Source organism: Salarias fasciatus, chromosome 5, assembly GCF_902148845.1.
Source record: "Salarias fasciatus chromosome 5, fSalaFa1.1, whole genome shotgun sequence".
Taxonomy (NCBI): domain Eukaryota; kingdom Metazoa; phylum Chordata; class Actinopteri; order Blenniiformes; family Blenniidae; genus Salarias; species Salarias fasciatus.
The window spans coordinates 35,957,779-35,983,234 of NC_043749.1; the positions used below are offsets into that span (position 1 = coordinate 35,957,779).

Consider the following 25,456-nt stretch of genomic DNA (forward strand, 5'->3'; position numbering starts at 1 on the left):
ACCAGTCTGTGGCAGACATGAGCTCAATACAGGCATAGAAAGCCAAGCTGACACGAGATGTGTGTTTGTGCCATTGGTTTCAACGGGACGCCGCGCACAGCCCGCTCAAGTCCGCGTAGAAAAATAGACTTGATTTCTATTTAGAAACCGCCGGGCAGATTTGAACGGGCCACGCGCGGGGAGTGTGAAAGAACTGATCAGTTTGCATGCAGTTCTGACTTTTCCGCGTAAACCTGGACAGATCCGCACCCGCACAGTGGCGTATGTGTGAATGAGGCCTTAAAATCTCCATCCGCCCGCTATCCGCCCACACGAAAGATTTTTTATCAATTTTCAAAACGGAACCCGCCGCCATCCGCAGCGGCTATTAAAATGATGCTTTTTTTTATTTGAGTGCTTCAACCGCAACCCGCCCAAATGTCATTAAAATCTTAATTTTTCGACAAGCCATCCACCCGGGTTATCCGCGGGCTCTGCGGGTGCAACCGCAATCCGTGCATCTCTAATGCTGAGACAGCTGCCTTGTCTCTCTCCACGAAAACCAAACGCCCCTCAGACCTGCCTGGTGGGACACACTCTCTCTGGTGGCCATAGTGAATAGTGCAGTAAACCACAGCAGGACATGAATGCAGGTCCGTCACTGCAGCATGCAGTCCAGGTGTTACTGGAGGAGCTTCAGACGGCTTCAGATCCGCTGAAACTTTGTGGTGAAAGATATTAATGGATTCACACTGAGGGATTGTTTTTTCCAAAACACACTCCTTCAGTCTTCCACTCCTTCTCCTCTTCTTTCCCTCCTCTTTTCGCTGCTCCTTCCCATCCGTCGTTCCTCGCAGCTCCAGCCGTTGATGAGATGGATTCAGCTCACCACTCCTCCGCCGTATCCCCGACTGCTGGGAGCTGGTTAACACCCAGCGTCTCATTGACACAATAGTTATGCTTTTCCGGAATTGGGTGTGTTTGCAAGACGCCGTTGACTCGTCCAGAGCCCGTGTCGTAGCGAAGCGCCGTTGACTCGTCCAGAGCCCGTGTCGTAGCGAAGCGCCGTTGACTCGTCCAGAGACCGAGTCGTAGCGAGGCGCCGTTGACTCGTCCAGAGCCTGTGTCGTAGCGAGGCGCCGTTGACTCGTCCAGAGACCGAGTCGTAGCGAGGCGCCGTTGACTCGTCCAGAGACCGTGTCGTAGCGAGGCGCCGTTGACTCGTCCAGAGACCGAGTCGTAGCGAGGCGCCGTTGACTCGTCCAGAGACCGAGTCGTAGTGAGGCGCCGTTGACTCGTCCAGAGACCGAGTCGTAGCGAGGCGCCGTTGACTCGTTCAGAGCCCGTGTCGTAGCGAGGCGCCGTTGACTCGTCTAGAGACCGTGTCGTAGCGAGGCGCCGTTGACTCGTCCAGAGCCCGTGTCGTAGCGAGGCGCCGTTGACTCGTCTAGAGACCGTGTCGTAGCGAGGCGCCGTTGACTCGTCTAGAGACCGTGTCGTAGCGAGGCGCCGTTGACTCGTCCAGAGACCGTGTCGTAGCGAGGCGCCGTTGACTCGTCCAGAGACCGTGTTGTAGCGAGGCGCCGTTGACTCGTCCAGAGACCGTGTCGTAGCGAGGCGCTCTCGTTACTTCAGGTGTGAGGCTGCTTCATTTATTTCAGGTTGTTTCGCTCACTATATCAGAAGATTTTGAATCTGAATCTGCAGGCTTGGTTTGACTCCTGCAGGATCATGATGATGGTCAGCTTGTGGAAAGAAAGTGAAAATACCCCTGGAGGTTGTTTTCAACATCAGTTTCCTGTAGCTGTCACTGTGTGCGGAGCTAGGTTACATTAGTTGATGCATGAGTGTCAGTATGTTGATTTATGCCTGTGTGGAAGAAAACCAACTCGTTCAGAAAATTTCATGTTGTCATGTCGAGGCGTGTTTTCATGTTATTCTAGCATGCAGTTGTTTTGAAAAGTGGCGTGTATACTTTACCTCCTCTGTCACTTCTAAAAGCTCAATGAAAGCAGCAGCTCTGCTGAAACCTCGTGGCAGGATGACTGTCAGGCAGGGCTGAGCGGTATGACGGTATAACACCGTGTGACGGTGTAAAAGTGTGTACCGGTTGAAATGTTGCCGTACCGTTTACACCGGAGAGAGAGCAGATGTCTGCTGCAGCTCTCTGAGTTAGTGTACAGTCGTCTGCACTCGCTAACAGGACAGCAGGAGCGCAATTGTTTGGGTGCGTTTGTGCATTTCCACAGCGTGTCCCGACATCGTGCGGGGTTTGTTCGCTGCGTTTCATTGGTCAGGTCAGCACAGGGTGCGCTCGCTCGGCTGAATGGCTTCTGCTCACCTCCAAACAGGAGTCTGCATGATGTGAATGTTCTGCATTGTACTTTGTAAGTCAGAGGGTGAAGAGCGTCTGGATTGCTGCAGATGAGCGTGAGACTGGTTTTGTCTCTGAATGCTGCTCGGCAGTGAGCTGGGCCGTCAGCCGCTGGGTGCAGCGCTCGCTGCCCGTATGGATCCGGCCCTCTGGAGCCCTGTGCAGCAGGCCGTGAGCTGGGGAAGGGGTCTGGGTGAGGAAGACCCTGAAGGAGGCGTTAATCGAATTTCTCGGTGTCCGGCACTCGAGCGCGTCCCCGCTGCCGAAGGATTATGCCCCGCAGACTCCCGCTGCTCGCCAAAAACGCTGTTTATCAGCTCGCCGAGGCCATTTCAAACACACCTTTAAACGCTCAGACGGCAGCAGCAATGCAGCACATCTCATCCACTCAGGTGTCTTAATCCTGTCAGGAGCTCCCCACCCCACCCCACCCGTCCCAACCTCACCCCCAGCCTCGCCGCCAGCCCCGCCGCCAGCCCCAGCCGGCCCACATGGCGGGCAGGGGGTGACACGCTCGACTCACAGGGGAGACATGGTTGGACTCAGGTTGGAGGATATCTCTGTGTTTTCCCCGCAGAGGCGTGGTGTTGTGGTGTTAGTGTGTGAGCCGTCCAGCTCAGGACACACACACACACACACACACACACACACACACACACACACACACACACACGCACTGTCAGGAGGTGTCTGGTGAGACCGGATCCGACACCCTGTAACCCACAAATGGTATAGAAGGGAGACGGAGGGAGCCTGATGATCCATTTCTCATTTTGCATCAACATTTGTTTTAACTGTAGATTCTTGTGGAAACATTTGGAGTTTGAAGTTTCAAAGCTGAAAGACGTGACCAGTTTCTAAGACGACAACACAGCACTGCAGCCTCAGTGTCATTTCAGATCTTTCTTAAAACAGAATTCTGTTTTCATTTACAGGATCAGAATTATACATTTCAGATAAATTCAAAATGAAATTATTTAAATATTAAATATCCAACAGCAGCGTTTGCTGGTGAGTGCATACTGCATGTGTTTGCTGGTCAGCGGTCTTGGCAGCAGCAGATGTGAAGCTTTGCAGCTGGTATCATGACAACAAAGGAGGGAATCAGGAGCGCCAGGAGTGTCGGCGGCGTCTTCCAGCCTCCCCAGAGCGGTCCGCATCGCCAGAGTCCTGTCAGCCTGATGTGGAGAATACACACATTGAGTCAGTAATGCTGAGCTGTTAATGAAGGGTTTGTGTGCCCGTGGGCTCAAAGGCATATTGGTAGTGGAGGCGTGTTGAATCAGCGCTGACCTACAAGGTTAACTCTTTGGCGAGGGAGAGGAAAGCAGCGTGCCCAGAGGCTATCGATTCACAATCACTCATCTGCTTGGCCTTCCTTATCTCCCACTCCGACACCAGCTCAAGCACGCATTTGATTTCACCCCCCAACACACACACACACACACACACACACACACACACACACACACACACACACACACACACACACACACACACACACACCTCCTGGGTTTCTTAATAACGGCTCAGTCCGGGTTCTGACATGAAGGCAGTCCTCCTTCCTCGCCCATTTTGACTTTAATCTCTGTCTATAGCTCTTTGTGGCGGCCGTCATTGCCTTTGTGCGTCCTGCCAATCCTCTGCTCAGAAAAACCTCCTAATTTCACGTTCGCCCCAAATCCTCCAATGGAGCGGGCGATAATTGCTGGACGGAAAGCGTCTCGACGTGATGCAATAAGTGTTAATCCGTTCACCATCCCAGATGACGCAACGACAAAGAAACGCGTGAGAGGTTTGATCTACTGCTCTTTGTTCAATGCTTCAGATGCCAAAACACACACACACACACACACACACACACACACACACACACACACACACACACACACACACACACACACACTCACTAGCAGCGTTGTCGCTCTACACTCAGCCTGGCTGTTGGACCTGTCTGGTTCTGGTGATCCACATCAGAGACTCATCAGTCTCCAGCCTGTGTTGTTTGGCTCTCTCCAGCCTCTCCTCTTCACTGTATGCGTTATGAAGAACACACACTTCAGATTCTCCTCCACAAAACGTGAGCCAGAGCAGGGCATGGTCGGATTATCAGGATTATTCACAGCTCAGATGTAATCACACACGAGGTGAGATCCCAGAAAACATGTCTTCATGAAGCATCTACCATCATGGAATACAGGGACGCAAGAGAGACAGCGCATGAAGTGAAATCAGGAAATGGGGAAAGGGATGATGGATGGATGGATGGATGGTTGGATGGAGGGAGGGATGATGAGTGGAGTGGAGTGACCATGGAGAGCAGGTTGAGGAAGCTTTGAGCTGATGGAAGTGAAGGGTTCCGGTCCAGGTGTTGGTTGCTGTGGTTGCTTGTTGCTGCTGTCTGATTGGACCAGTCACGGTGACGTCTTCACTCTGGGTTCAGTCTTCACTCTGGGTTCAGTCTTCACTCTGGGTTCAGTCTTCACTGGGTTCAGTCTTCACTCTGGGTTCAGTCTTCACTCTGGGTCCAGTCTTCACTGGGTTCAGTCTGGAATTACGTTGAAGCGGACTGACTGCCTGAAGCTCTCGCCTCTGAGCAGACGGGACCAGACCTGGTCCCGGCCTCAGGACTGAGCTCATATTGGGGTTGAGGGAGGTGCAGCAGACCCTCACAGAGGCAGCTTGGGTTTCTGTTGCCAGACGTTTTGGGGTGTAGAGGTTGTGTCTGGGGAGAACGATGGTGCTGAAGGGCGTGTGGCAGCACCAGGCTCCCTGCTTCATTATGATGCTGTATGGATCACTGACAGGTTTCTACTTTCCATTTGATTCAAGGTGAGTGGGATTCCCTCTTCCTCCTCATCCAGTCACTGCTGATTTCACACGGTGGGAGAGAATCAGCCACCGCAGCACTAACGCTCGTCCGTTTGTGTTGTACAATTAACTGCAGAGCTAACAGTCCTCGTAGATCAGAGGTGCGTCAAAGCGAGACGTTCCCAACACGAGCACAGACCTCTCCGAGTCGATTCCCCTACAAAGACTCTCTGATTAGATTTGAAAACCTGACGGTTAAGACTTTTAACTCCCAATTAAGACACATTTGTACTGAGCGCAAGGCTGAACTGAGTTGTTTGACATAACAATGTCTGCTGAATGACTGCACAGTAATGTTTGGCTAATTAAAGCAGCCACTTAACCACAGGAGCTCTGAAACAAGAAGACAACCGTGATTCCTAGTGGAGGCACACTGCGTTGCCTGAAAAGCCTGAGCTTTGTGTAACGTCCGCCATATTGTGACTTTCTTGAAGCAGCCCAGTGTTATTAGCTCATGTGGGTTTTTACGAGTCTGAATAGCTCCGTGGAGAGACGGGTCTGAAGTAGAGACACCTGTCCCAGGCAGCTGTGGACGAGATGGCAGACATGCTGCCACGCTGCTGCTCCTCATTCCAGCGCCCAGGGCCAGACATCCACTGCATCCCCCCACACCGCACCCATATTCCACCCCCACCCCCACCCGCGTTTCACCCCTCCCAAAACAGAGTGCACGCTTGGCATTCGGCCTCATTTTAAATGCCAACTACCCACAGCTACTGCGGCTGCCGGGTTCACTGCGGTCACGTCTGCTTCGGTCCGTCCAGAAATTTGGCGATCTGACCTTCATGCCAGGAAACGTATGAGAAACAAATACCCAACTGTCCCCACGAAGCTCTGTTTCCACGTGTATGAATGAAGTGGTGCCTGGATCAGAGCGGATAGCAAGGACACGTTCAGGTGATGTACACTGACCTGCCCATGTCGGCCTTTCATTTCTATATGAAATTCATTTTCATGAGAAACTCCTGCTGTTCGAGTCGGACCGGAGGCCCTCAGCCACAACTGATGTCTATAGCAGTTAATTCATCTGACGTTTAGCCTACTTAACCAACTGCTCCAAGGAAAAATTAAGTCAGTGCGTACCTCCCCCTTTCAGAACAAGAGGAAAAAAAAAGATTTAAAATGTGTTGTAAACAGAGGATGCTCTCTGTACAGATACTGCACTACATTCTAGATGAGCCAGTCAACAGGAACATCATCTTGACAGACCGTCTGGCACGGCAGGGCTAACTGGCCTGCTCTCTTATTCAACCTCTGGAGATGTACAGGCTCTCCAGAAGAGGCTCAGCTGCAGTTCCAGCTCACCCCAGAGGAGCCACGCTCTGGTCCCTTCGCTTCCCGGACGCTCTGGACTCTCATTACTTCCTCAAAACCGGAAACCTGTTTTTGAAGATCGAGCTTGTCAGGCATCTGCTGCCCTGTCCAGCTCCACCAGGAAACTCTGCTCTGCAGAGAAACTGGACGGTCTGTGGCTCGGTGTCAAGAGACTCTTGGAGCTGTCGGTTCTCCTCACCAGCGTCTGTCCAGAGGCAGCTGCTGAATCAGACACAAGGTGCAGATTAAGCACATTATTTCTCCACGCCTGGAAGTGACCATGCTCAGAGAGCTTATTAGCAGTGACGCAGGGTAACCCAGGGAAGCGTCCTTCCAGTTCAGCAGCATGAAGAGAGCGAGGAATGAGGACTGGGTGAGGCGTCTCACTGCGGCCCCTTCCAGACGTGGTCTGCCACCATGTTTGGTATCGCTGGAAAAATGAAACGGAACATTATGTTTTCATATCAAGATGGTTATTTACACAGTTAAAAACAATTTATAGATGTAATTTTCAGGATATTTGTGACACACACATCATCGCTCTGTGATGGTATTGAGGGGTGGGCTGGCACCCGCAGAGGTTCTGAAGGATGATGCCAGATACAGCAAACACCACTGTTCATTCAGAGAAACACTGTTTCAGGTGATGTGGTCGGCTCTTCGGACTGTAGCTTCAACCTTACTGTCATTTCATATTAGTTTTTTTGTGAGGGGGGGGCGGAGCCAAACGTCATCAATGGCTCCCGACCCGTGAGCGACGTGGCCAGAAGGGATTCCTGGGCTCTCATCTGAAGTGGCTGTCCCAGCATGCATGACACACACACGTGGAAACAGCATTGCCTCTGCCTCGCCACCCGAGAGGCGTTTTAATGCCAGGTGGAAACGGGGCCCAGGTGTGTTTCCCCCAAAACAGCAGCCCAGTTACCTGCAGCCGCCACGTGACACTCCAAAAAAAAAAAGTAAACAGGGCGGCCCACTGATGGGCCTGGTGAGCATGTCGGTGCCGCCCTGACATGGTGTCAGCACGCCACACGCACTGACATTTGGAGCAGCTCGCCATCGGACAGCGAGAAGCCTGCAGGAGGAGCATGTATCTGAGGATATTGAAATGTCACATGTGAGGACGCTGAGTTATTAAAAGAAAAGGATCATCTGGGAGAGTTGGGGCAGAGCGGCGGATGCCTTTTCTCTCCTCCCTGCCTCCGCACAGCCATGGCGGTTATGGATTGTTTCCCATGCGGTGACCTTCAAGCCTACTTAGAAGAGAGAGGGAAGCAGATAAAGAGGAGTACGACTCATTTCTCTTTCCTCACCCCCTCATCTTGGTAAATGCATAAGATGGCCTGAGAGATTTTTGTCCTTCCCCGTTCTTCATGGGAAGGTGATGCCAACAAATCACCGCCGCCATCCTACACCAATCAGCTGGAACATTACTAAAGATCACCCACAGCTCCCTGCTCTGAATGCTTATGAGCAGGATTCCTGCCGTCGGGTAAAGTTCAGCAGGCCTGTGCTGTACTCCATCAGGCTGCCGTTTAGCTGCCGGCTGCAGCGGCGGTCGGCAGAGCCTCGTGCACAGTGAGCACTCAGGGTTGAAGAACATTTCACTGCGTCATTTACTCTGCTCCGCTGCCAGATCCAACCAGAAGACCTTCCTAAATTCCAGACGTGAGTAAGTCCCCCTGATGCATTCTTCTCATTATACGTGCACACCAGCTTCTCTGGCAGACACTGACTTGTAGAGGCTCCATGTTCTACCCTGCTGGAGTTCTCTCTAGAATGTTACTTATTCTGATTTTACTGCTTTTGTGGCATTGTTGGAATTTGATCGATCTAAACGTCAATAAATTGTGAGTGAAGTATTTACACACTGATCAACCACTTTCAGTCACTGGCAGATTCACTGAATGGATTTTTTCTCTTGTTTAAAAAACAAATAAAATCTGTTCAGTCGTGAAGGAGTGAACTGTGGAAGAGAGAAGCAGGAACAATGGCCTGAGCTCAGCGATGTGTGGGGAAATGGGTCAGACCGTCAGCAAACAGCAGGCGTATCGACCAGAGGTGCTGTAAGGACAGACTTCTGACAGGGACTGTCCCCTGAGGACCACACTGAGGACCAGTGCTGGACCAGGACTCTCTTTCCATGACAAACTGAAAGTAGCTTATATACTAAACCTGACACTTCACCTGTGAGCATCCGGCCTGTGGCCACACAGTCACCAAGGACAAATAATGTCTTCTGCTCATTCATTCACTCATTCATTCATTCTGTCTAGAATTAGATAGACTGGTACTGTGGCCTCCACACACTGCCCTGAAGTCCTCAGACTCCTCCTCTAGCTTTCTTCTGAACGGTGAATGCAGTGAGAGTCTGCGGGGGACGGACTGCTGCTGTCCTGCCGTGGACCTGGGACGGGTCTTGAGGGATTGTGAGGAGGCCTCCTTGTTCAGCCAGTCACACTTGGGTCCAGCTGATGAGCTCGGCTGCTCTCTTGACGTATTGCTGTAGGATGTGAAGCACTCCGGCCAGCAGAGGCAGCGTGGCGCTCTGGACGGGGCGGGGGGGTTTGCTCCCGGTACTTTGACAGTTACCTGAGTGTTGTTGGAGTCCATACAGCAGCCTGTTCCAGCAGGACAGTGGAGCTTTCCTGAGAAATGGTTGGAAGGGCCGCGTCTCGTTGTGTAGGAACATTTGTGTCTGTGATGCTGAAGCCAGAAGAACTTGTCTCATAAGTTCAGCTTTTTTAAACGTGGAGCTGTTTTGCTTTCATGATGGTTTTGAAGTTTTGGTTCATTATAAAAATCACCCTGCTGTCTTTATGACCCATGGTAGCCACAGCCTGGAGTGGTTAATCTGAGACAGCTCAGAGTCTGGACTCTCCAGTCTCTACCCTGTTCCTTCGCCTGGAGCTCGCTGCCAGTCAGCAGTCCTTCTGCCTTCAGGGGAATTAAACTAAAGAGGGTCTTGGGAAATGGAGGAGCAATTTGCTTGTCTTCATTCAGGTAATTGTCATTTCTGGCTTCAGCTGGAAGCGCTCAGCTATATAGAGTTAAATACGCCACATCTTCTCACTGATGAGGATGAAAGATGCTGTTTAATGCTTCCTTCTGAGAACTAAGGACATAAATGACAAGGCATCCATGAGTTTGGTCAGTGGAAAGGTTTTAAAGGAATACTCCGAAGATTTTGGACCCAAGCCCAATCTCGATCATTTACACAGTGAGATAAGCTCATAAATACCTTTTTTGTGTCCATTCGTCCAGCCGCTGGCTCCCAGCTGTTAGCATCGTAGTTAGCTTAGCTCAACTGCAGGAGGTGAAGAGGAAACAGAGCCGGATTGATGAAAGAGGACAAAATCCTCCTTCCAGTGGTCCAGGGGACGGCGTATTAGCACGTGAAGTAAATCCGAATGGATTCAAAACATTTTAAAAGACGTGTTTCCTTTTCAATTAATTAAAGTAATGTTTTGATACACAGACCTGCACGCACAGTGCTCCGCGGAAGGATATACCGGAGCACTGCAGTAGAAGCCATAGACTCAGCCGCTGTGCGCCGGTATATAATTCCGTGGAGCACTAGTCCTCTGATCATTTATTCAGCTTTCAAAACAATGAAATATTTTGTCTGAGTAAACACACAATGTAACAAGCAGTACTAAGCATTCACACTCTTAAAGTGTCAAAAAAGAAATTTAAACTTTAATATAATTTGAACAAAAGTAGTCAGAAACAAGGCTGTAAGAAAAGCCATACATACAAATAAAAACATAACTCCGGTCATGCATTATGTGGAGGAATTTGCAGGTGGCTGTTACATGATTCAGAAAAAGCCCCATGATTGATTATTTACTCTTTTTTTTTACTCTCGCCATTTCCTCCTATTTACTTTGTTCTGTTCTACTAACTACAGTAGTGGTGTGTTTTCACCAACATGGTTGAACACGCACAAGTAAAGTCAGCTCAGACCAGCTGATCTCTACTGCTAAAACTGATCACAAAGTAGCATTTGAAGTTAACAACATGCAGGGTTTCCGCCAGACCTTTTCAGTCCGGGCTCCCTGCCCGCGCTAAACTGCGCAGCGCCCGGACAACGGAGAAGAAGAAGAAAAAAAAAATGGTCAAACACCGGCAGCGTTAGCAGCGTTAGCAGCGTTAGCAGCGTTAGCAGCGGTTTAGCAGCGTTAGCACCGAGGCACGACGCGCTCCCGGCCAAACTTGTTTTCTGCAGTAAACACTGATCTGCTGCAGACTGGAGCCACAAAAACGTTGAAATATTCAACAAATCCATGATTCACTGCAGATGCAACAGGAGCAGCTTTCTCCACAGCCTGGATTCCACCGAGCACGCTCCGCTCTGACGGAAATGAATGCAGTAGCGTGCCACAGGGGTCCTTTCTTGAGGGGCAGCTTTAGCTGCCCGCACATGTGCCTGATCAAAAATTGCGTCATTTTATACAACGGATCAAAAATCTGCTTTTCAACAGAAAATATGGCCGATGGCCGATGGAGAAAAACGTCCAAATATCAGCCCGATATATCGGCCGGCCGATAAATCGGTCGACCTCTATTATTAATGTGACCCTGTGCTTTTTGTGCTATGGAATGTAGATATGTTCAGAAAAAGACTGTGCATGGAGCATATGGTGACGTCGGCTCGGCGCTGGCATGGGGCTGATGTAACCTTCACACAGGAAAAGCAACAACTCACTGCTGTACCGGCACGAGCGCCGAGCGGCCAGGGACAACAACAACACAACAACACCGGGCCAAAGGTGGTGGTGGGCGGAGCTGATGGGGCGGGCGTGTGTGTGTGTGTGTGTGTGTGTGTGTGTGTGCTGGGGCACGGGGTGCAGTTTCCACTGGGACGGCACAGTGGAGGAGTGCATTAACAGCTTGTGTCTTGTGTTCCAGCAGAGGTGTCAGCTTTGTGACATTGTGTTTAGCCCCCTGGCAGCATGACCTTGTCTCACTGAACAGTGGCTATTAATTAGCCAAGCGTGTGTGTGTGTGTGTGTGTGTGTGTGTGTGTGTGTGTGTGTGTGTGTGTGTGTGTGTGTGTGTGTGGAGCAGTAATAGGTGGTGTTGGGAGGTGGTGCGAGTGGCACCCGTTCGCAGCCAGCCTGCCTGTCTCGCTGTCTGTATGCGATCAATGAGTGGGAGGAAGGTGAGGACGAAGGGCCAAGGGGTGTGTGTGTGTGTGTGTGTGTGTGTGTGTGTGTGGTCTTTCTGTGCCCTTGGCCGCGGCTCCAGAAAACATGAAGTCATGCTGGGCGGACTCCATGAGCGAGTGATTTCTCTCTGCTTTGCTCTGATCGACGTCCAGCCAGCCACAAAGGGCTGCCATCCCTTTCCGCCGCACCCCCCCCCCCCCTCCTCCCCTCCCCCTCCCCCCGCCTCCCCCTCCCCCTCCTCCACCTCCAGTCATTCATCCTCCCTTGTTCTCCTCGCCACAGCCTCTTCTTTCACTCCCTGCCCAGCCACCCTGAGCGCTCCAGACGCTCCCTTCCTCCTTTCTTTGCTTTCTTTCCTGTGGCTCCAGCTCCATTTCTTTTTCACCTTGGCCGTTAATCTGCTTCTCTTTCTTCTCCCAAACCTTCCTCTGAAGCACCCGTTCATGGAACCGTTCTCCCTGTGCTGCTGTTTGTCCTGAGCTGCTGTCCACAACACAACACTGTCACACAAAGACGGCTGCAGCCAGAAGTGTAGAATAAAAGAGAGAAACTCAGTGTTTCACACTGACCTGTATGTTTTATCAGTCAATCAGTCCTTCAGGTCAGTTTCTGATGGTCTGTGACCAGAAGCTGTGATGCTCATAGGCTCACTGGTGCGAGATGACTTATGAAATACTGGCTCCTGCAGGACTTTGTTTTGTTGGGTTAGGGTTAGTGTAAAGGGTTAAAGGGTTAGGATAAAGGTCAGGGTCAGAGAGTTGACAGTGAAGGGCTGAAGGATCATCTGCTGTTGCTGTTGAAAGTCATGCTGGCTTCACACCTATTGGACTCAGTAAAGCCTGAAATATTCAACATTTTTTTTTGTTTTAAAACCTGTAAATGTTAGAGAATGATTTTTTTTTTTTCAGAACAGTCTGAAAGTTCCATAAACAATTTATCTGATAAACTTTAGACGTCTTTCAGGTAAAGCAGTGTTTAATCTGTTAAGTATGTTAAGATGCTGGAATAGCAGTAGATCTATTGGCATTCTGCTGCGCCTCCCATCCCCCGTCAGGAGGAGACAGACCAGGTGGAACTGATCACCTGGTTAACGTCCCGGCCGGCTGGGTGTGGAGGAGACACCTGCAGCCTTCCTGCGCATGAAGCAGGACTCAGCTCACACAGACAGAGAAGGTGTTCCTCTCTGACTAACCTGTGCAAAGAAGTCCTCACAGCTATGGATGGACAGCTGGTAACCAGCTGGTAACCAGCTGGTAACCAGCTGGTAACTAGCTGGTTACCAGCTGGTAACCAGCTGGTAACCAGCTGGTAACTAGCTGGTAACCAGCTGGTTACCAGCTAGTTACCAGCTGTCCTAACTTTGTTGCGTTCAAGAGCGCCTTGGACATTCCTGCTTCAAATGTGAAATTTACGCAAAGTTTAATGTGTTATTTTTTTCATGAAAGAGCAAAGTTTGTGTTGATTATTAGATTTATGCAGGAATTAAGAATTATTTAAAATGTTGATGAAGGTTAAGTTAACAGCTTACTGAGAAGGAGCTTTGAGCTTGTGTTGTGTGAAAAGCATTTGATTTGTTGCTGCATTTGTTTGAACTGTGTTAAATAAGTTAAATATTTAAAATCTACCTTTGTTACAAATACGTTGTTCTTTATTGCCCAATAATAATTTAATTATTTTGAATGCAACCTTTATGAAAGATTTAAAAAATACTTCTTATAGGAGTAATATGGGTTGTATTTTGTGTTCCTTGGTTTTTTTCTCCTAAAGAAACCTGGTGCGATCTGATAAAGAACCTAAAGAAGCCTGGTAGAATCTGCTACAGAACCTACGGTGACCTAAACAGTTCTATAGAAAACTAAAAGAGAACTAAATAAACCTAAAAACACTTGAGGTTCCAAAGAATTGCTAAATTAATTAAAGACGCACAAAGAAATCCCAGACAACTCAAGAAAGCTAAAGAACTGGAGAAGTACAGAGCAACAGAACATTATGGAATTCTGAAGAAAGTTAAAGGACTCGTGAAATCTAAACCAAACTGCAGCTGAAACCTGACCTGATGACAGCAGGAGATTGAAAGAGAGCTTGGACTGGTTCTTTGAGTGAAATCCTGTGGAACGCTCCGTGAAGAACATGTGTTCAAGTCTGGAAAACTTCAGAGGACTCGACAATTACTGACCGAGTCTGAATGATATTGTGGAGCCGTGTCCAGCCCATCCTGTCCAAGCGAATAAGAGCGAGATACTGCAAGTTGACTCGCTGGACATTTGTACATTTTCCATCCAACGTGTCTCATTTAGCTGTGAGCTTCACTCAGTCGTCTTGTTTCTTTTTTAATGATCTGCAAACAGTGATGGGGAGTTTGGAGTCTGTGGGAAGCTGCTGCTGAGTCGCTCCCTGACAGGAGCGCTTCTTCCATTATCTCTCAACGCCCACATGGAAACACACAACACACACCCACTCTCTCGCTGTGTGCTGCCGGGCTCTCTGCTCAGCCACCGCCACCCCCCACTCGTCCTCTGCCTCCGACAGCTGCCGCCATGAAACGGCACGCTCGATCCAGGAGGTGGACTTCAGGACTTCAGGCTAGCTTTGCATGGGTGTGTGTGTGCGGGTGTGTTTTGGGTAGATGTCCTTCAGCGCTAAGAACACTGGAGGGAGATGTAAAGAATGCTAATGAAGTGAATCACCAGAGTGAGGACTGACTCGGCCAACCGTGGCTTACATACACTGCATCTTTGTGTGTGTGTGTGTGTGTGTGTGTGTGTGTGTGTTGGCTCTCTCTGAAGTTAAGTGAGAAGTGGGTGAGCCAAGGTTAAGTACAGGAGCACAGTGACGGGTTGTGCATTTTAATTAAGGCTTGAGCAAACACTCTGCAATTCCCCTAAATGGCCCGGTGTGATGGATGACAGGAACCGCTGCTGTCTATTTTTCTTCTGGAGAGGAACTTTTGTGCGTTTGGACACAAAAGGCCAGGCCAGCCAAAGTTTCCCCCTCCTGGAGGCTTTATTGACTCCTGGCAGGAGAGGACCCGGGCCTGGGAGGGAGGGAGGGCCAGCTACCTGGACACACATCTGCGATGCTTCGGCTGTGTGCTGTGAGTTAGCGTTGTGTGTCGCTGACAGGAATCTGTCCACAGACCAGCCGCAGTGAGACTTCCACATCAGCAGCGAGTGTGTAAACCCTGCTGGACCTGCAAAATAACACTCAATAAGAAACCTTCTTTTATTATTCAGGCAGTCAGAAGTTTTCCAGGAGTTTGTGTGGACATCCCAAAGTTTCCAAAGGAACCAAAACCTGTCAGGAGGAATTTTGGGGAAGCGTGTGGTGGGGGGAGACTTTGAGGATATGTCCCAGTTTTCCTTCAATCCTGCTGCCATTAAATAAATATGATGTTTCACAAACTTACTGTTTCTTTGTAAATTCAGAAGTTTGTTCTGAATGAATGTTTGAATCCATCGTGTCCGCAGACTTTGAGGGGGAAAGTTCTGAATCTGAAGTGGGCTGAATGTGTGGGAAAGGGTGTTCTTTAACGATAAAAAACAAAACCAAAAAAAAAAAAAAAAAAAATTGCAAACAAAGGGAGAGAGAAAGTAAAGTAAACTTCAAAAACAGTTTGGAAACTAGGTAAACAGGCAGGAGAGCTGGTCCATGGCTGATGGTTCCTCCTGTGGAGAATGGCTGCAGACCCTGACCAGGACTGGGTACCGTTTAACGGTACCTCAGTGGTACTGACCGAAAAACTTCAGTATATACTGGTACCGAACAACAGACGTGCATACGGGTATCAGTTTCGGTTCTTAAAGTGGCTGAGCGGTCAATGAACATGCTGGGAGCCTGGTGTCTGTTTTTCCCCCCAATGATTGTTTCCCAAAATGTGCGGAAACGATGGTTCAGTTCTTCTCTTTTACTGGAAAAACGCTGCATCGCATCATTGAACATGTCACCACGTCTTGCCGGCTCACACTCTTTTTCTAACAGCAGGCAGAGAGCCTGCAGCCTGCAGCCCTTCTTCCTCTGTGGTGTCTGTGTAAAATAAGGTTGAACATGCAAACAGCACACCTAGTGGCAGGAAGTGCAAATGCAGTCATGGCGTCGTCTGTGCGCCGTGAAGGAAGGAACCGAAAAAAAAGTACCGTTCAGGAACCGGTAATGTACGTGAGGTATCGAAAAAGTACTTGTACCCGAAAAATATCTAACGGTACCCAGCCCTAACCCTGACCACATCAGACACCCTCAGACCCTGCATCCTCCCTGTAGTCCTGGTATTATTATTTCCATCACTGTGGATTGCAGATGGGCCCTGGGCTCTGCCAGCTGTAGCTTCCTACCGTGGTCCTGAGTGTTTGGCTGTATGGATGCTCACAGTGTTCGTTACCTGCGATCTCACCCTGAGCCCTGCGGAGTGGGCGGGTTCAAACATAAATGTGTAACTCAGCAGAGCCGGGATGAATCATTTGGTGTAGAAATCCCTTTATATCATCTCCCGGTGTCACCGGGGGACCAGGGTCCACTCCCTTCCCCCGGCGGTCTCCGTCAGGACGACCCTGTACTGCCGTAAAGGGCTGGGCGTCGGCTGAGTCTGAGTCTGGATCTGCTCCTCACGGGGGACTTGTAGTGGCGGTTATAACCTTCGCCCGGCGCTGCGGCGCTGCACGGCTCTACGAGCCTCTGCGGTGGTGTTAAAAGAAGTGCATTTTAATGGGTCTGATGAAGGAAAATAAAAAGCAGCCGCTGTATGGATTTCAGATCTCAGTATAGTTTTATGACTGGTGCTGTACTGTCTGCAGCAGACGCTTCAGGAAAATCCAACACTGACTTGTTCATCTTGGGTCTCGGCTTGGCTCTGTCCTCTTTAGTTTCCTGAAATACTCTCTTCTTCTCTTCTTGGACCTTGTCTGAAACCTTGACAGTCGATGTCCCGCCATCTTTTGCTGTGTCTTTAGGAAATGTTTGCCTGCTGCTGAAGCCGAGGGACTGATTGGTTTCCAGACACGCCTCCATTAATCTGCTGCTGTCGGCGGTGCAGATGAAGTGTGGCGTCGGGCTGGAGGGCTTTCTGTGGTCTTTGTGGCAGAAGAGCATTGTGGGTATTTGAAGAAAGTTGAGGTGTGAACCTGTTGTGGGCGTCGTCACACCACAGCAGCACAACATCCCACTACACAAGAAAGGTTTAGGCAGCTTGGAGCTGGACTATCTAGACCTGTGTGGTTCCCAGGGCGTCTCAGTCACCAGAAGGTTGGATCGCCTGCTGTCCATCCAGCCACACATGGTCACGGTTCCACTCCTGCTCTTTGGAAGCAGTCATGAACTGGAGAGAGATCTGCTGGAAGAACAGGAGGATCCCATTTGGATCACGTTGAACTGATGTCTTCCTTTCATCACCTTCTATTTATTTTCCATTTAAGCATCATTAAAAGTAACAGTTTCATTTTATTTTGGACTTAATGTGGTGAAAAAGCAGAACTGTATTCACCTCGCAGTGCTGTAACCCTCCTCTTCTCTCTGATGAGGCAGCGTTTGAGGCTGGGTCGCCTCCTGAACTCCTTCAGCTTGGTGGTTCCTGACCTCACTCCTCCTCTTGTTTCTGCAGTCAGCTTCCAGCTCCTGTGGCCACTATTACCATGGAGAGTAATGCTGAGCAGGAACAAACCCGCTTTGCAGAGGGTTACTGATTAAGTTTGACTCACTCAACTTGCTAGTTGTCATGGGAATTCATCGATGGATCATTAAGAGCCTCTATTTATACTCTGGTGTGTGATGGGAGACATAATGTACTTCAGATTATAGAAATGTACAACTGGCTTTTCACACTGAAGTCAGTCACGTCCTCATTGTAGCCAGAAGTTAAAAAAGTTCAGGATGAAAAGCGTGAAGGTTGCCTGGAGCTGAGAAATGTGTCAGAAAGAAATGAAAATGCTTTGAGTTGAAGAATGCTGCGTAAGAGGCTTTCCAAGGTCAGCTTGTCTCCCTGTCCAGGTTTTTCCAGGTCTAACATGAATACTATTGTTTCTAGAGCATTAATTATCACTGGCAAGCGTTGGTGCCTCGCCAATAATGCTCTTGTTTTAATTAAGTCAAGACTCTTGTGTTTTGGGGGCCTCGACAGGTCATGGCATTGTGATGCATTATCACTGGTATCGTTTTAAAAGGTGCAGTTGTGAGAATGTAGTCACTGAAAGTCACTGCAGCAGTCAGCCTGCTCGCTAGCTAGCTAGCTAGTGACAAGCTGAAGCTGTTACCACGTGTCAACTAGCAGATTCCGGTCATCCTCATCTCAGAGACCGTATGTGAGCAGAGCTGAGAGCCTGGTTTGGGCCTCCGCCTGACAGACCTGGACCTGGACTGACCGGCACATGTCAGGATTTCTCTCTACATGAGGCGTTGAGGGGAGGATGGTATGTTCTAGATCTGACCGCAGCCTCCCTCCACTCTGGTCCTCACCAGCAGTCGGCCTCTGTCCGTCTCCTGTCCTCCTGTCCTCCTGTCCTCCTGTCCGCTGCCTGGTTGCTATGCAGCAGGCTGTCCATCAGCCAGCTGGTAACTGTTGCTAGGAGAAGACTGTCATTTTATCATCGGGGCTTAAATCTGCTCTCATGAGCTCGACTCACTCGGTTTCTCCTTCAAACCACCCTTCCTCCACCTTAAGCCCTTCTCCTTGCTTTCACTCAGCTTATCTCTGTCGTCCTCTTCCTCCTCCTCCTCCTCTTCTGATTCTCGTTTGTCATTCGTCTCCTTCCTCATTTCCTTTGCTGTCCTTCACCTCTGTTTGCAGTCCAGCCTCCATCTCGTCTCGCTGTCCCTGTCCTGAAGTCCTGAAGCGGGGGGTGAAATAGGTTGTTTGGGGTGTGTGTGATCCTTAATGGGGGCAGTGCCTTCAGATGAGTAGTCTGCCAAATGGACAAGTGTGAGCGTGGCTACGAGTCCACCGAGGGTTGAGGGGATGAAACTGGAGAGTCTTGGAGTTCGAGGCTCACAGGAGCTAAGAGGAGGATGCTTTTTTTATTTTTTTTCCCTCCAGACATATGAAGAGTATATGGAGTCCATAGATGAGTAGCTCTCGTTCATCACCCAATTTCTTTGGGTTAGGGTTCGATCTGCTGCAGGTCTCAGGAGCCAGTGAAAACTACATGAGACCATACTTTATGTTCAATTTACCTGCAACTACTGAACATCCACAGAACACTGTGGAAGTTTGGTTTTCTGAGCAGTAGAACTCACTTTTTAATGGTGCTTCATCTGAAATAGAACTGTTGCTGAGCAGGGAATCAGCTGCCCAGATGTGCATCTCCTGGTTTTTGCATGCAGGTCTCGGCATTTCAGGCAAAACTGGGCACAGCACCGGTCTATCTCCATCTCTTTCGGGCCGAGTCAGGCTCTTCCTCTGGTGAAAGCTCCCGGTACAGCGAGGCCATCGACGATGAGGAAGCCACGGTCAGCCAGTGACGACATTTCAGACCCTGTCCTTCCTCCAATCCATTGTGCATCCAACTGCCACACATGATATTACCATCATTATTAAACTAACACGTTTCATTCATGAAACACAGAAAAGACACGTGAAAACAGCTACACTGCTTTGTCTGAGCTGTTTGCTGTTGGCAAGCCTCTTGCCGACCGGACGTCTCCACAGACCACCTGATCACAGCATGTGACGTCAGGAAGGCGCCTCCTACAGGAGCTAGGCTTTAGTAGACTGGGGCATTTCTTTAAGGTTCACCTCCGTGTGTTGTGTTTAGAAGATATTTTCATCTCGACAGAACTGATTTATTTCTCCTTTATCTCTGGAAAGCACCTCACTGAGTCCACAGGCCATGTGAAGGAGGAGTTTGATCGTTTTCAGTTTGTCTGAAGAGGACTGAGACATTGAAACTCCACAGACACTTTGAGTTAATCCAGAAAAACCTCAGATCTGACCCAGTCCTGTGAACAGTCTGCTCAGAGCTTCAGAATGGATTCTTTATTCGTTGTAGTCTGTGAAACCACAGCTGAATCTAACGCTGAAGAACATTGCAGGTTCTTCCTGTAGCCGGTAGGGTATAATTGGAAATTCAGCAGCTCTTGGAGAACTGTTCTTCGTCAGCTGGACAAACCGGACATGATCATTAAATACCTCGAACTGTGTGCGGTCTGCTTGTTATACGGCCATTGTCCTGTTCCTCCCCGAACTGCTGCCAACAGAGGAGGACATGTGGTTGATGGCGAGCAGCCTTTGTTTGAGTCAAGCTGAAGAATTAAAGGACTGCAGCAGTTCAGGCACCACAGAAGTAATGCGGTTGATTTAGGAATGGTAATCAGCTGGTAACTTATTACCCGTTTCCTGTAGCTTCCACAGCACTGAATAAATCACAGGCAGATTGTCGAAAGCCGTTTTTCAAGCTTTGTGCTGCCTTTGGTGTTTATGAGTGTTGATGTATGAGGAGAGAAGACGAGGACATGTCCAGGTCTGATCTATAGGTAGTGTCAGTAACGATGGTGGAGATCGTAGAAATGGTGATGGTAGGGACAAAGATGTGAGTGTTGGTGTAAACTTTGGTCATGACAACCCTAATAAACTCTTCCTAGGCTCTGGAATGGTTTCAGTCAATCCTAACATGCTGCTCAGGGCCATCCCATCCTAACTGATGATTACTAACAATCTGAAAATGTGTGTGAGGTCCAAAGGAAGACCAGAGACGCTTTATTGGGATTTGACCCGGAGGCTGGGTTTGCTTGTAGTCTGCTGGCTGAGTCGTTGCGCTGGGTGCAGTGTGGCTTTGTGGGCTGCGGTTAAACTGTGGTGTGGTCTGAATTCTGTATGAAATCTGTTGGGTTTTCTCTGTGTAGAAATGACTATGTTGTAATTGGTGCTAAATAAATAAAGCTGAGTTGAGTTGACTTGGAAGTCTTCACAGCAGACATGCTTGGTCCTACCACAGGTCTGAGCTGAGCAGGCTCCTGGACCTTAATGAGGATTGATGTTGAGTGACGCCATTCATCGCTCTGCAGGACGATCCGGCAGGCGGGGAGCCTTGGGGAGCCTTTGGGCTCCAAACGGCAAACTGGACTCATGAAGACTCTTTGTCGGGATAAAATTCAGCAGCGGCCACTGTCAGGAAGCATCAACCAAATTTCTGAGTTACTTTGACAGTTCAGTTAAAACGTTTTGGGGGGGACGGAGCAGGGAATTACCTATTAATCAATAGGTAATCTATACACAACTATGCACACAGTCAAGCCATCAGCGAACGGTCTTTCAAGGTGCCAGACAACATAACTCTAAACCAAAAATGTGCAGAAAGCACAAAGCAGAAATAAGCTTCCTCTCCTCCGTGAGCCGTGGCAGAGCAGCACGGCGTTCACTGAAGAAATGGAGGAAAAAGTATTTAGTCATGTCTTTATAATAAGAAAAGAACAATATTTTGACCAGAATTTGTCCTGAAATGCATCTTTTGCAGATGGTCACACAGATCACTCACAAATCAAAGTATTTTAGGGCTTCCTGGTGACGAGTCTAAAGATCCAAACATTCTGCATCATAAATATATATTCAAACAGCATTTTGACCTGAATGGATCATCTCTGGCTGTATTGTCTGTGATTTCCAGTAACACTCAGAGTTCTCTTGTCGGGTGAGAATAAAATGAAAGAACCAGACGTCAGGGGAAATTCACAAATTACCAGAGGTCCACAGGTTTTTCTAGTCCCGTGTAAATAGTACATATGAGTCTATTTTAACATGGTCAGATTTAATGTAACGCTGGTGAACTTGCTGGGGACCTGTTAGTATTTGACCCTTGTTTTTCGTTCACCCTGCTGGGTGAAGCTGTCAGCTTATATTCTGAGCCTGGTCAGCCGCTTACTGACTGAAACTGGGTTTTGGTTCTGTGACTTTGGCCCGCATGGTGATTGTGTCCAGCTGTCCTGCGTGTGTGGACAGGACTGTGTCCACACATGGTGATTGTGTCCAGCTGTCCTGTGTGTGTGGACAGGACTGTGTCCACACATGGTGATTGTGTCCAGCTGTCCTGTGTGTGTGGACAGGACTGTGTCCACACATGGTGATTGTGTCCAGCTGTCCTGTGTGTGTGGACAGGACTGTGTCCACACATGGTGATTGTGTCCAGCTGTCCTGCGTGTGTGGACAGGACTGCCGCCGTGTGGAGCGTGGAGGGACCGGCTCAGCTGGAGATCTCCTCACAGGGAGGAAATGGCAGCACTGCTGATGCTGCTGCAGAGCAATTGAGGGAAAGCTGTGCTGTCTTGACGTGATTGAAGGACAACACACTCAGAGGCTTCAGAGAGGTCGGGCCCGGGCGGAGGGCGGAGGGCTGAGGAGCGAAAAGACAAATTGATGAAAAGCCTGTGAGTGAAAGACAGGGAAGAAGGAGGGAAGGGGAAGGAGAAGAAGATGCATTTGGTTGGGATGAAGGATGGGGGGGTGGGGGGGTTAAGGTGGGGTCCGTGCATAATTACATTTTGTGTTCTGAGCTGTATTGGGAATCAATAATGTAATTCATAGAAAAGCCATAGAGCTGCCTTCCATTGGCATTCACAGACATGGGCCGTGCTTACATCCCGAAGAATTAAAACCGGAGGAGAGGGTGGGGGTGGGGGGCGAGGGGGAGCAGGAGGGGGGGCCGTCGTCTGTCATTGAAACAAAGACTCGCCCTTTGTTCATCCTGAGCCTTTAAATCTCCCCCACAATGCTTTGCAAAAAGCTCAGAGTTTTCCAGCGCACCGTGATTGACGTTTCTGGGTCTGTCCCAGCTGATGCTCAGATAACACACACACACACACACACACACACACAGTGTTCGTATATTCACACTTTGCAGTAGCAGGTCAGATGTGAAGTGGCAGCTTTTCCTCCTGATCTGGTGTAGTCACCATCATCATCATCACCATCATCATCATCATCATCGTCATCATCACCATCATCATCATCATCATCGTCATCATCAGTATCATCACCATCATCATCATCATCATCATCATCCACATTACTGGCATTATCGGTATCGTCGGTATCGTCGGTATCCGTAGTCGTTGATCGTCCACAGCCAGCAGCAGCTCAACAGAGTTTGAGACTTTGCCTGACTATAAAGTTTTCATTAGTCTAACAATCCTGGATCAGACTTTTCTGAAAAGCTGAATAAGATCCAGGAAAAGAGGCACTGGTTTTAACTACAATAGCTTCACATTTCAATGTTCTGTGGACTGAACGTGAAGCGTTTGCTTTACAATGGCGTCACATGTAATAGTTACTCATTTGTCACACTGATCATCCAGTGAGGGTGGCTGGCTGAGTCTAAAATTAATTCACCCCCTCACACATTAACACAACACACACACGCACTGCATAAAAGCAGAAATATCTGAAGAAACACTCTTTGGCGTTGCATTGTGTTCCATCTGAGTGAAGTCGAAGTCGGCCTTCAGCAAGTCTTAAAGAAATCTCCAGTTATTTCCTTTTCGCATGATTTTTGTCCTGTGAAAGATCTTTAAAAGGCCAAATCACAGAGCACAGTGGAGCCATTAGTGGAGAAGCTGTCAGAAATCCTGTCCTCGGCTCGAAAGACAGCCGAGCGTTCCATCTCCGGCTTTTCTCTGGCAGGGATCAAGAAGGTCTCTGAGCCCGAGAAGAGGCGTTTTAAAGTTTCACACATGAAGCCAGCAGAGAGTTTTCACTCTGAACATCCTGCTCCCAAATGAAATGCATGGAAAGTTAAAGTGCATGAAGTGAAGCTCTGTTGTAATATGTCTGACTGTGAGAAGCCATTCCAGCCTCAGTAGACTCAGCAGCATGTAACTGGTCCGTTAATATCACCTGATCAGAGAAACCACGGAGAGCAGCTTGAATCACTCCAGCCGACCTGACATCTGTACACTGTTCTGAGAAACGGCCCAATAATGTTGTTGTTTTGGTGTTGAGCATCACATTTCTCCGTTCTGCTAACGCGTTGCAGTCGACATGACTGAGTGTGGAGACTGGACAAGAGGAAAGAGCCGCCACACGCAGCCGTAGCTGTCAGCCTGGACACGTCCCCCGTCCACAGCAGGAGTAACGGGGACACACGTCTGCAGTGTCCATGAGGCCCAGCAGCTCGGCCTGCTCTCTGGACAGCTCTCTTCCACGCCGCCTTCCCCACGTCATTGACCGCCGCTCCAGCCGTGAATGTCATTACGAGGCGGCTCTGGACGCCGCCGCCCGCCCAGCAGGTTCCTCGGCTGCTGTCCACTCTGTCCTGACTTGTCCCTGTGTTCCCACAGCGCTGACAGCAAGCCAAGGCGAGTCCCAAGCCCCGGTCCAAGGCCTCCTCAGGGCCACGGCAGGCGGAGCACGAGTCCGGAGAGCCACCGGCGAGGAGACCTACTGGGCCTACTCAGGTTGGTACTGCTTCCTGCGTGGCGAGCCGCCTGCGAGCTGTGGATTCATGCGTGTGTGAAAGAAAGATGTCCAGTCTTCTGAGGTCAAACTCAGGGCCAGCAGTCTGAGTCAGGGAGGGGGGACAGTCCCACACTGGGGGGGGGGAACTCTGGAGTAGTGGCGCCAGTGTGGAATTACTGTTGGTAGTAGTGTGAGTCCACCACCACTCGGTTCCTTCTGTTCGTGTGTGTGTGTGTGTGTGTGTGTGTGTGTGTGTGTGTGTGTGTGTGTGTGTGTGTGTTGTAAGATGGAATAATGCGTCCATGTGTGTCCAGATGTGTGTATGAAAGGATGCCTGCCTGTCTCCAGCTCGGAGCGGCCTCTGCACACTTGGCCTGTCAGTCCGTGTTGAGGGCAGTAAAACCCTGGACTTACACACACATCAACAGCTGGACAACGGAAAACCAAACATACTCAGATGACGACAGAGGTCCTCGATTCCACGCACCATATCCACCTACACACACAGACACACATCTCTGTACCCTCTGTTGAGTCTCATGTTCTTAGGATCGCGCCGCCGCGGGGAACCCGGACCCGACTGCCTGCAGCAGACGTTTTGCAGACGTTTTGCCGGTATTAGCTCTCCGGGCAGGAGCGCTCGACTGTGTGGAGGGTTGAGCTGTTTGACATTAAATAAATGTTGACCTGAGAGAAGCCCTCGTCTTCTCCCTGCTGGCTCCAGCTGCTTCATTCAGAGGCTGGTGTATCTTCAGGTTCTCTCACTCTTTGGCAGAGGCCTCAGTGTGTTTTTGGAAGGCAGGTTTTTGAGCCCAGACTCCATGAAAGCACCAGCGATGTGTTTAGAAACAGGAGAAATGTGAATGAATTCCCAGCAGCTGGTCTTCATGGGCGAGATGGTTCACATGAAGCCAACATTCACTGGGAAACCGCTCCTCAAAATGTCTGTCAGTGAGAGTGAGAGCCACAGTTTCATGACTGAGACTAAACAGGTTTATTTCCAGTTCTGACTGCTCTCCTTTTCAACCAGGCCTTCTAATGCCATCGCAGTGTGGCCTCAGTAACTTCCTCTCTGGTGAAAACTGTACTCCCAAACACAACCTGTCCCAGTGAAGACGTTCATTTCCTCACAATTCACATGGCAGTGAGTGTGAAGGCCTCATCGCCTTCTCTATTGATCAGCTTTTTTATTGAAATGACATACAAGACACAGTGAGACTTAGGGTGTGTGTGTGTGTGTGTGTGTGTGTGTGTGTGTGTGTGTGTGTGTGTGTGTGTGTGTGTGTGTGTGTGTGCGGGGCACGCGGCCCTGCTGGGGTCTGGTTGCCCTGCTGCTCTGGCCCCGAGGCGTCTCGCCCTGCCTCTGGTTCTCTTCCATGC

General features: G+C 49.5%; 1 protein-coding gene across 1 annotated transcript in view; it reads left to right on the forward strand.

Moving 5' to 3' along the window:
• LOC115389268 (receptor-type tyrosine-protein phosphatase gamma-like) overlaps positions 1-25,456 on the forward strand; it is a 463,600-nt gene that overhangs the window by 120,705 nt on the left and 317,439 nt on the right. The window contains exon 2 of the mRNA XM_030092770.1: positions 23,959-24,075. Within this exon, the coding sequence (XP_029948630.1) occupies positions 23,959-24,075 (117 nt within the window). The remainder of the gene's footprint in view (positions 1-23,958; positions 24,076-25,456) is intronic.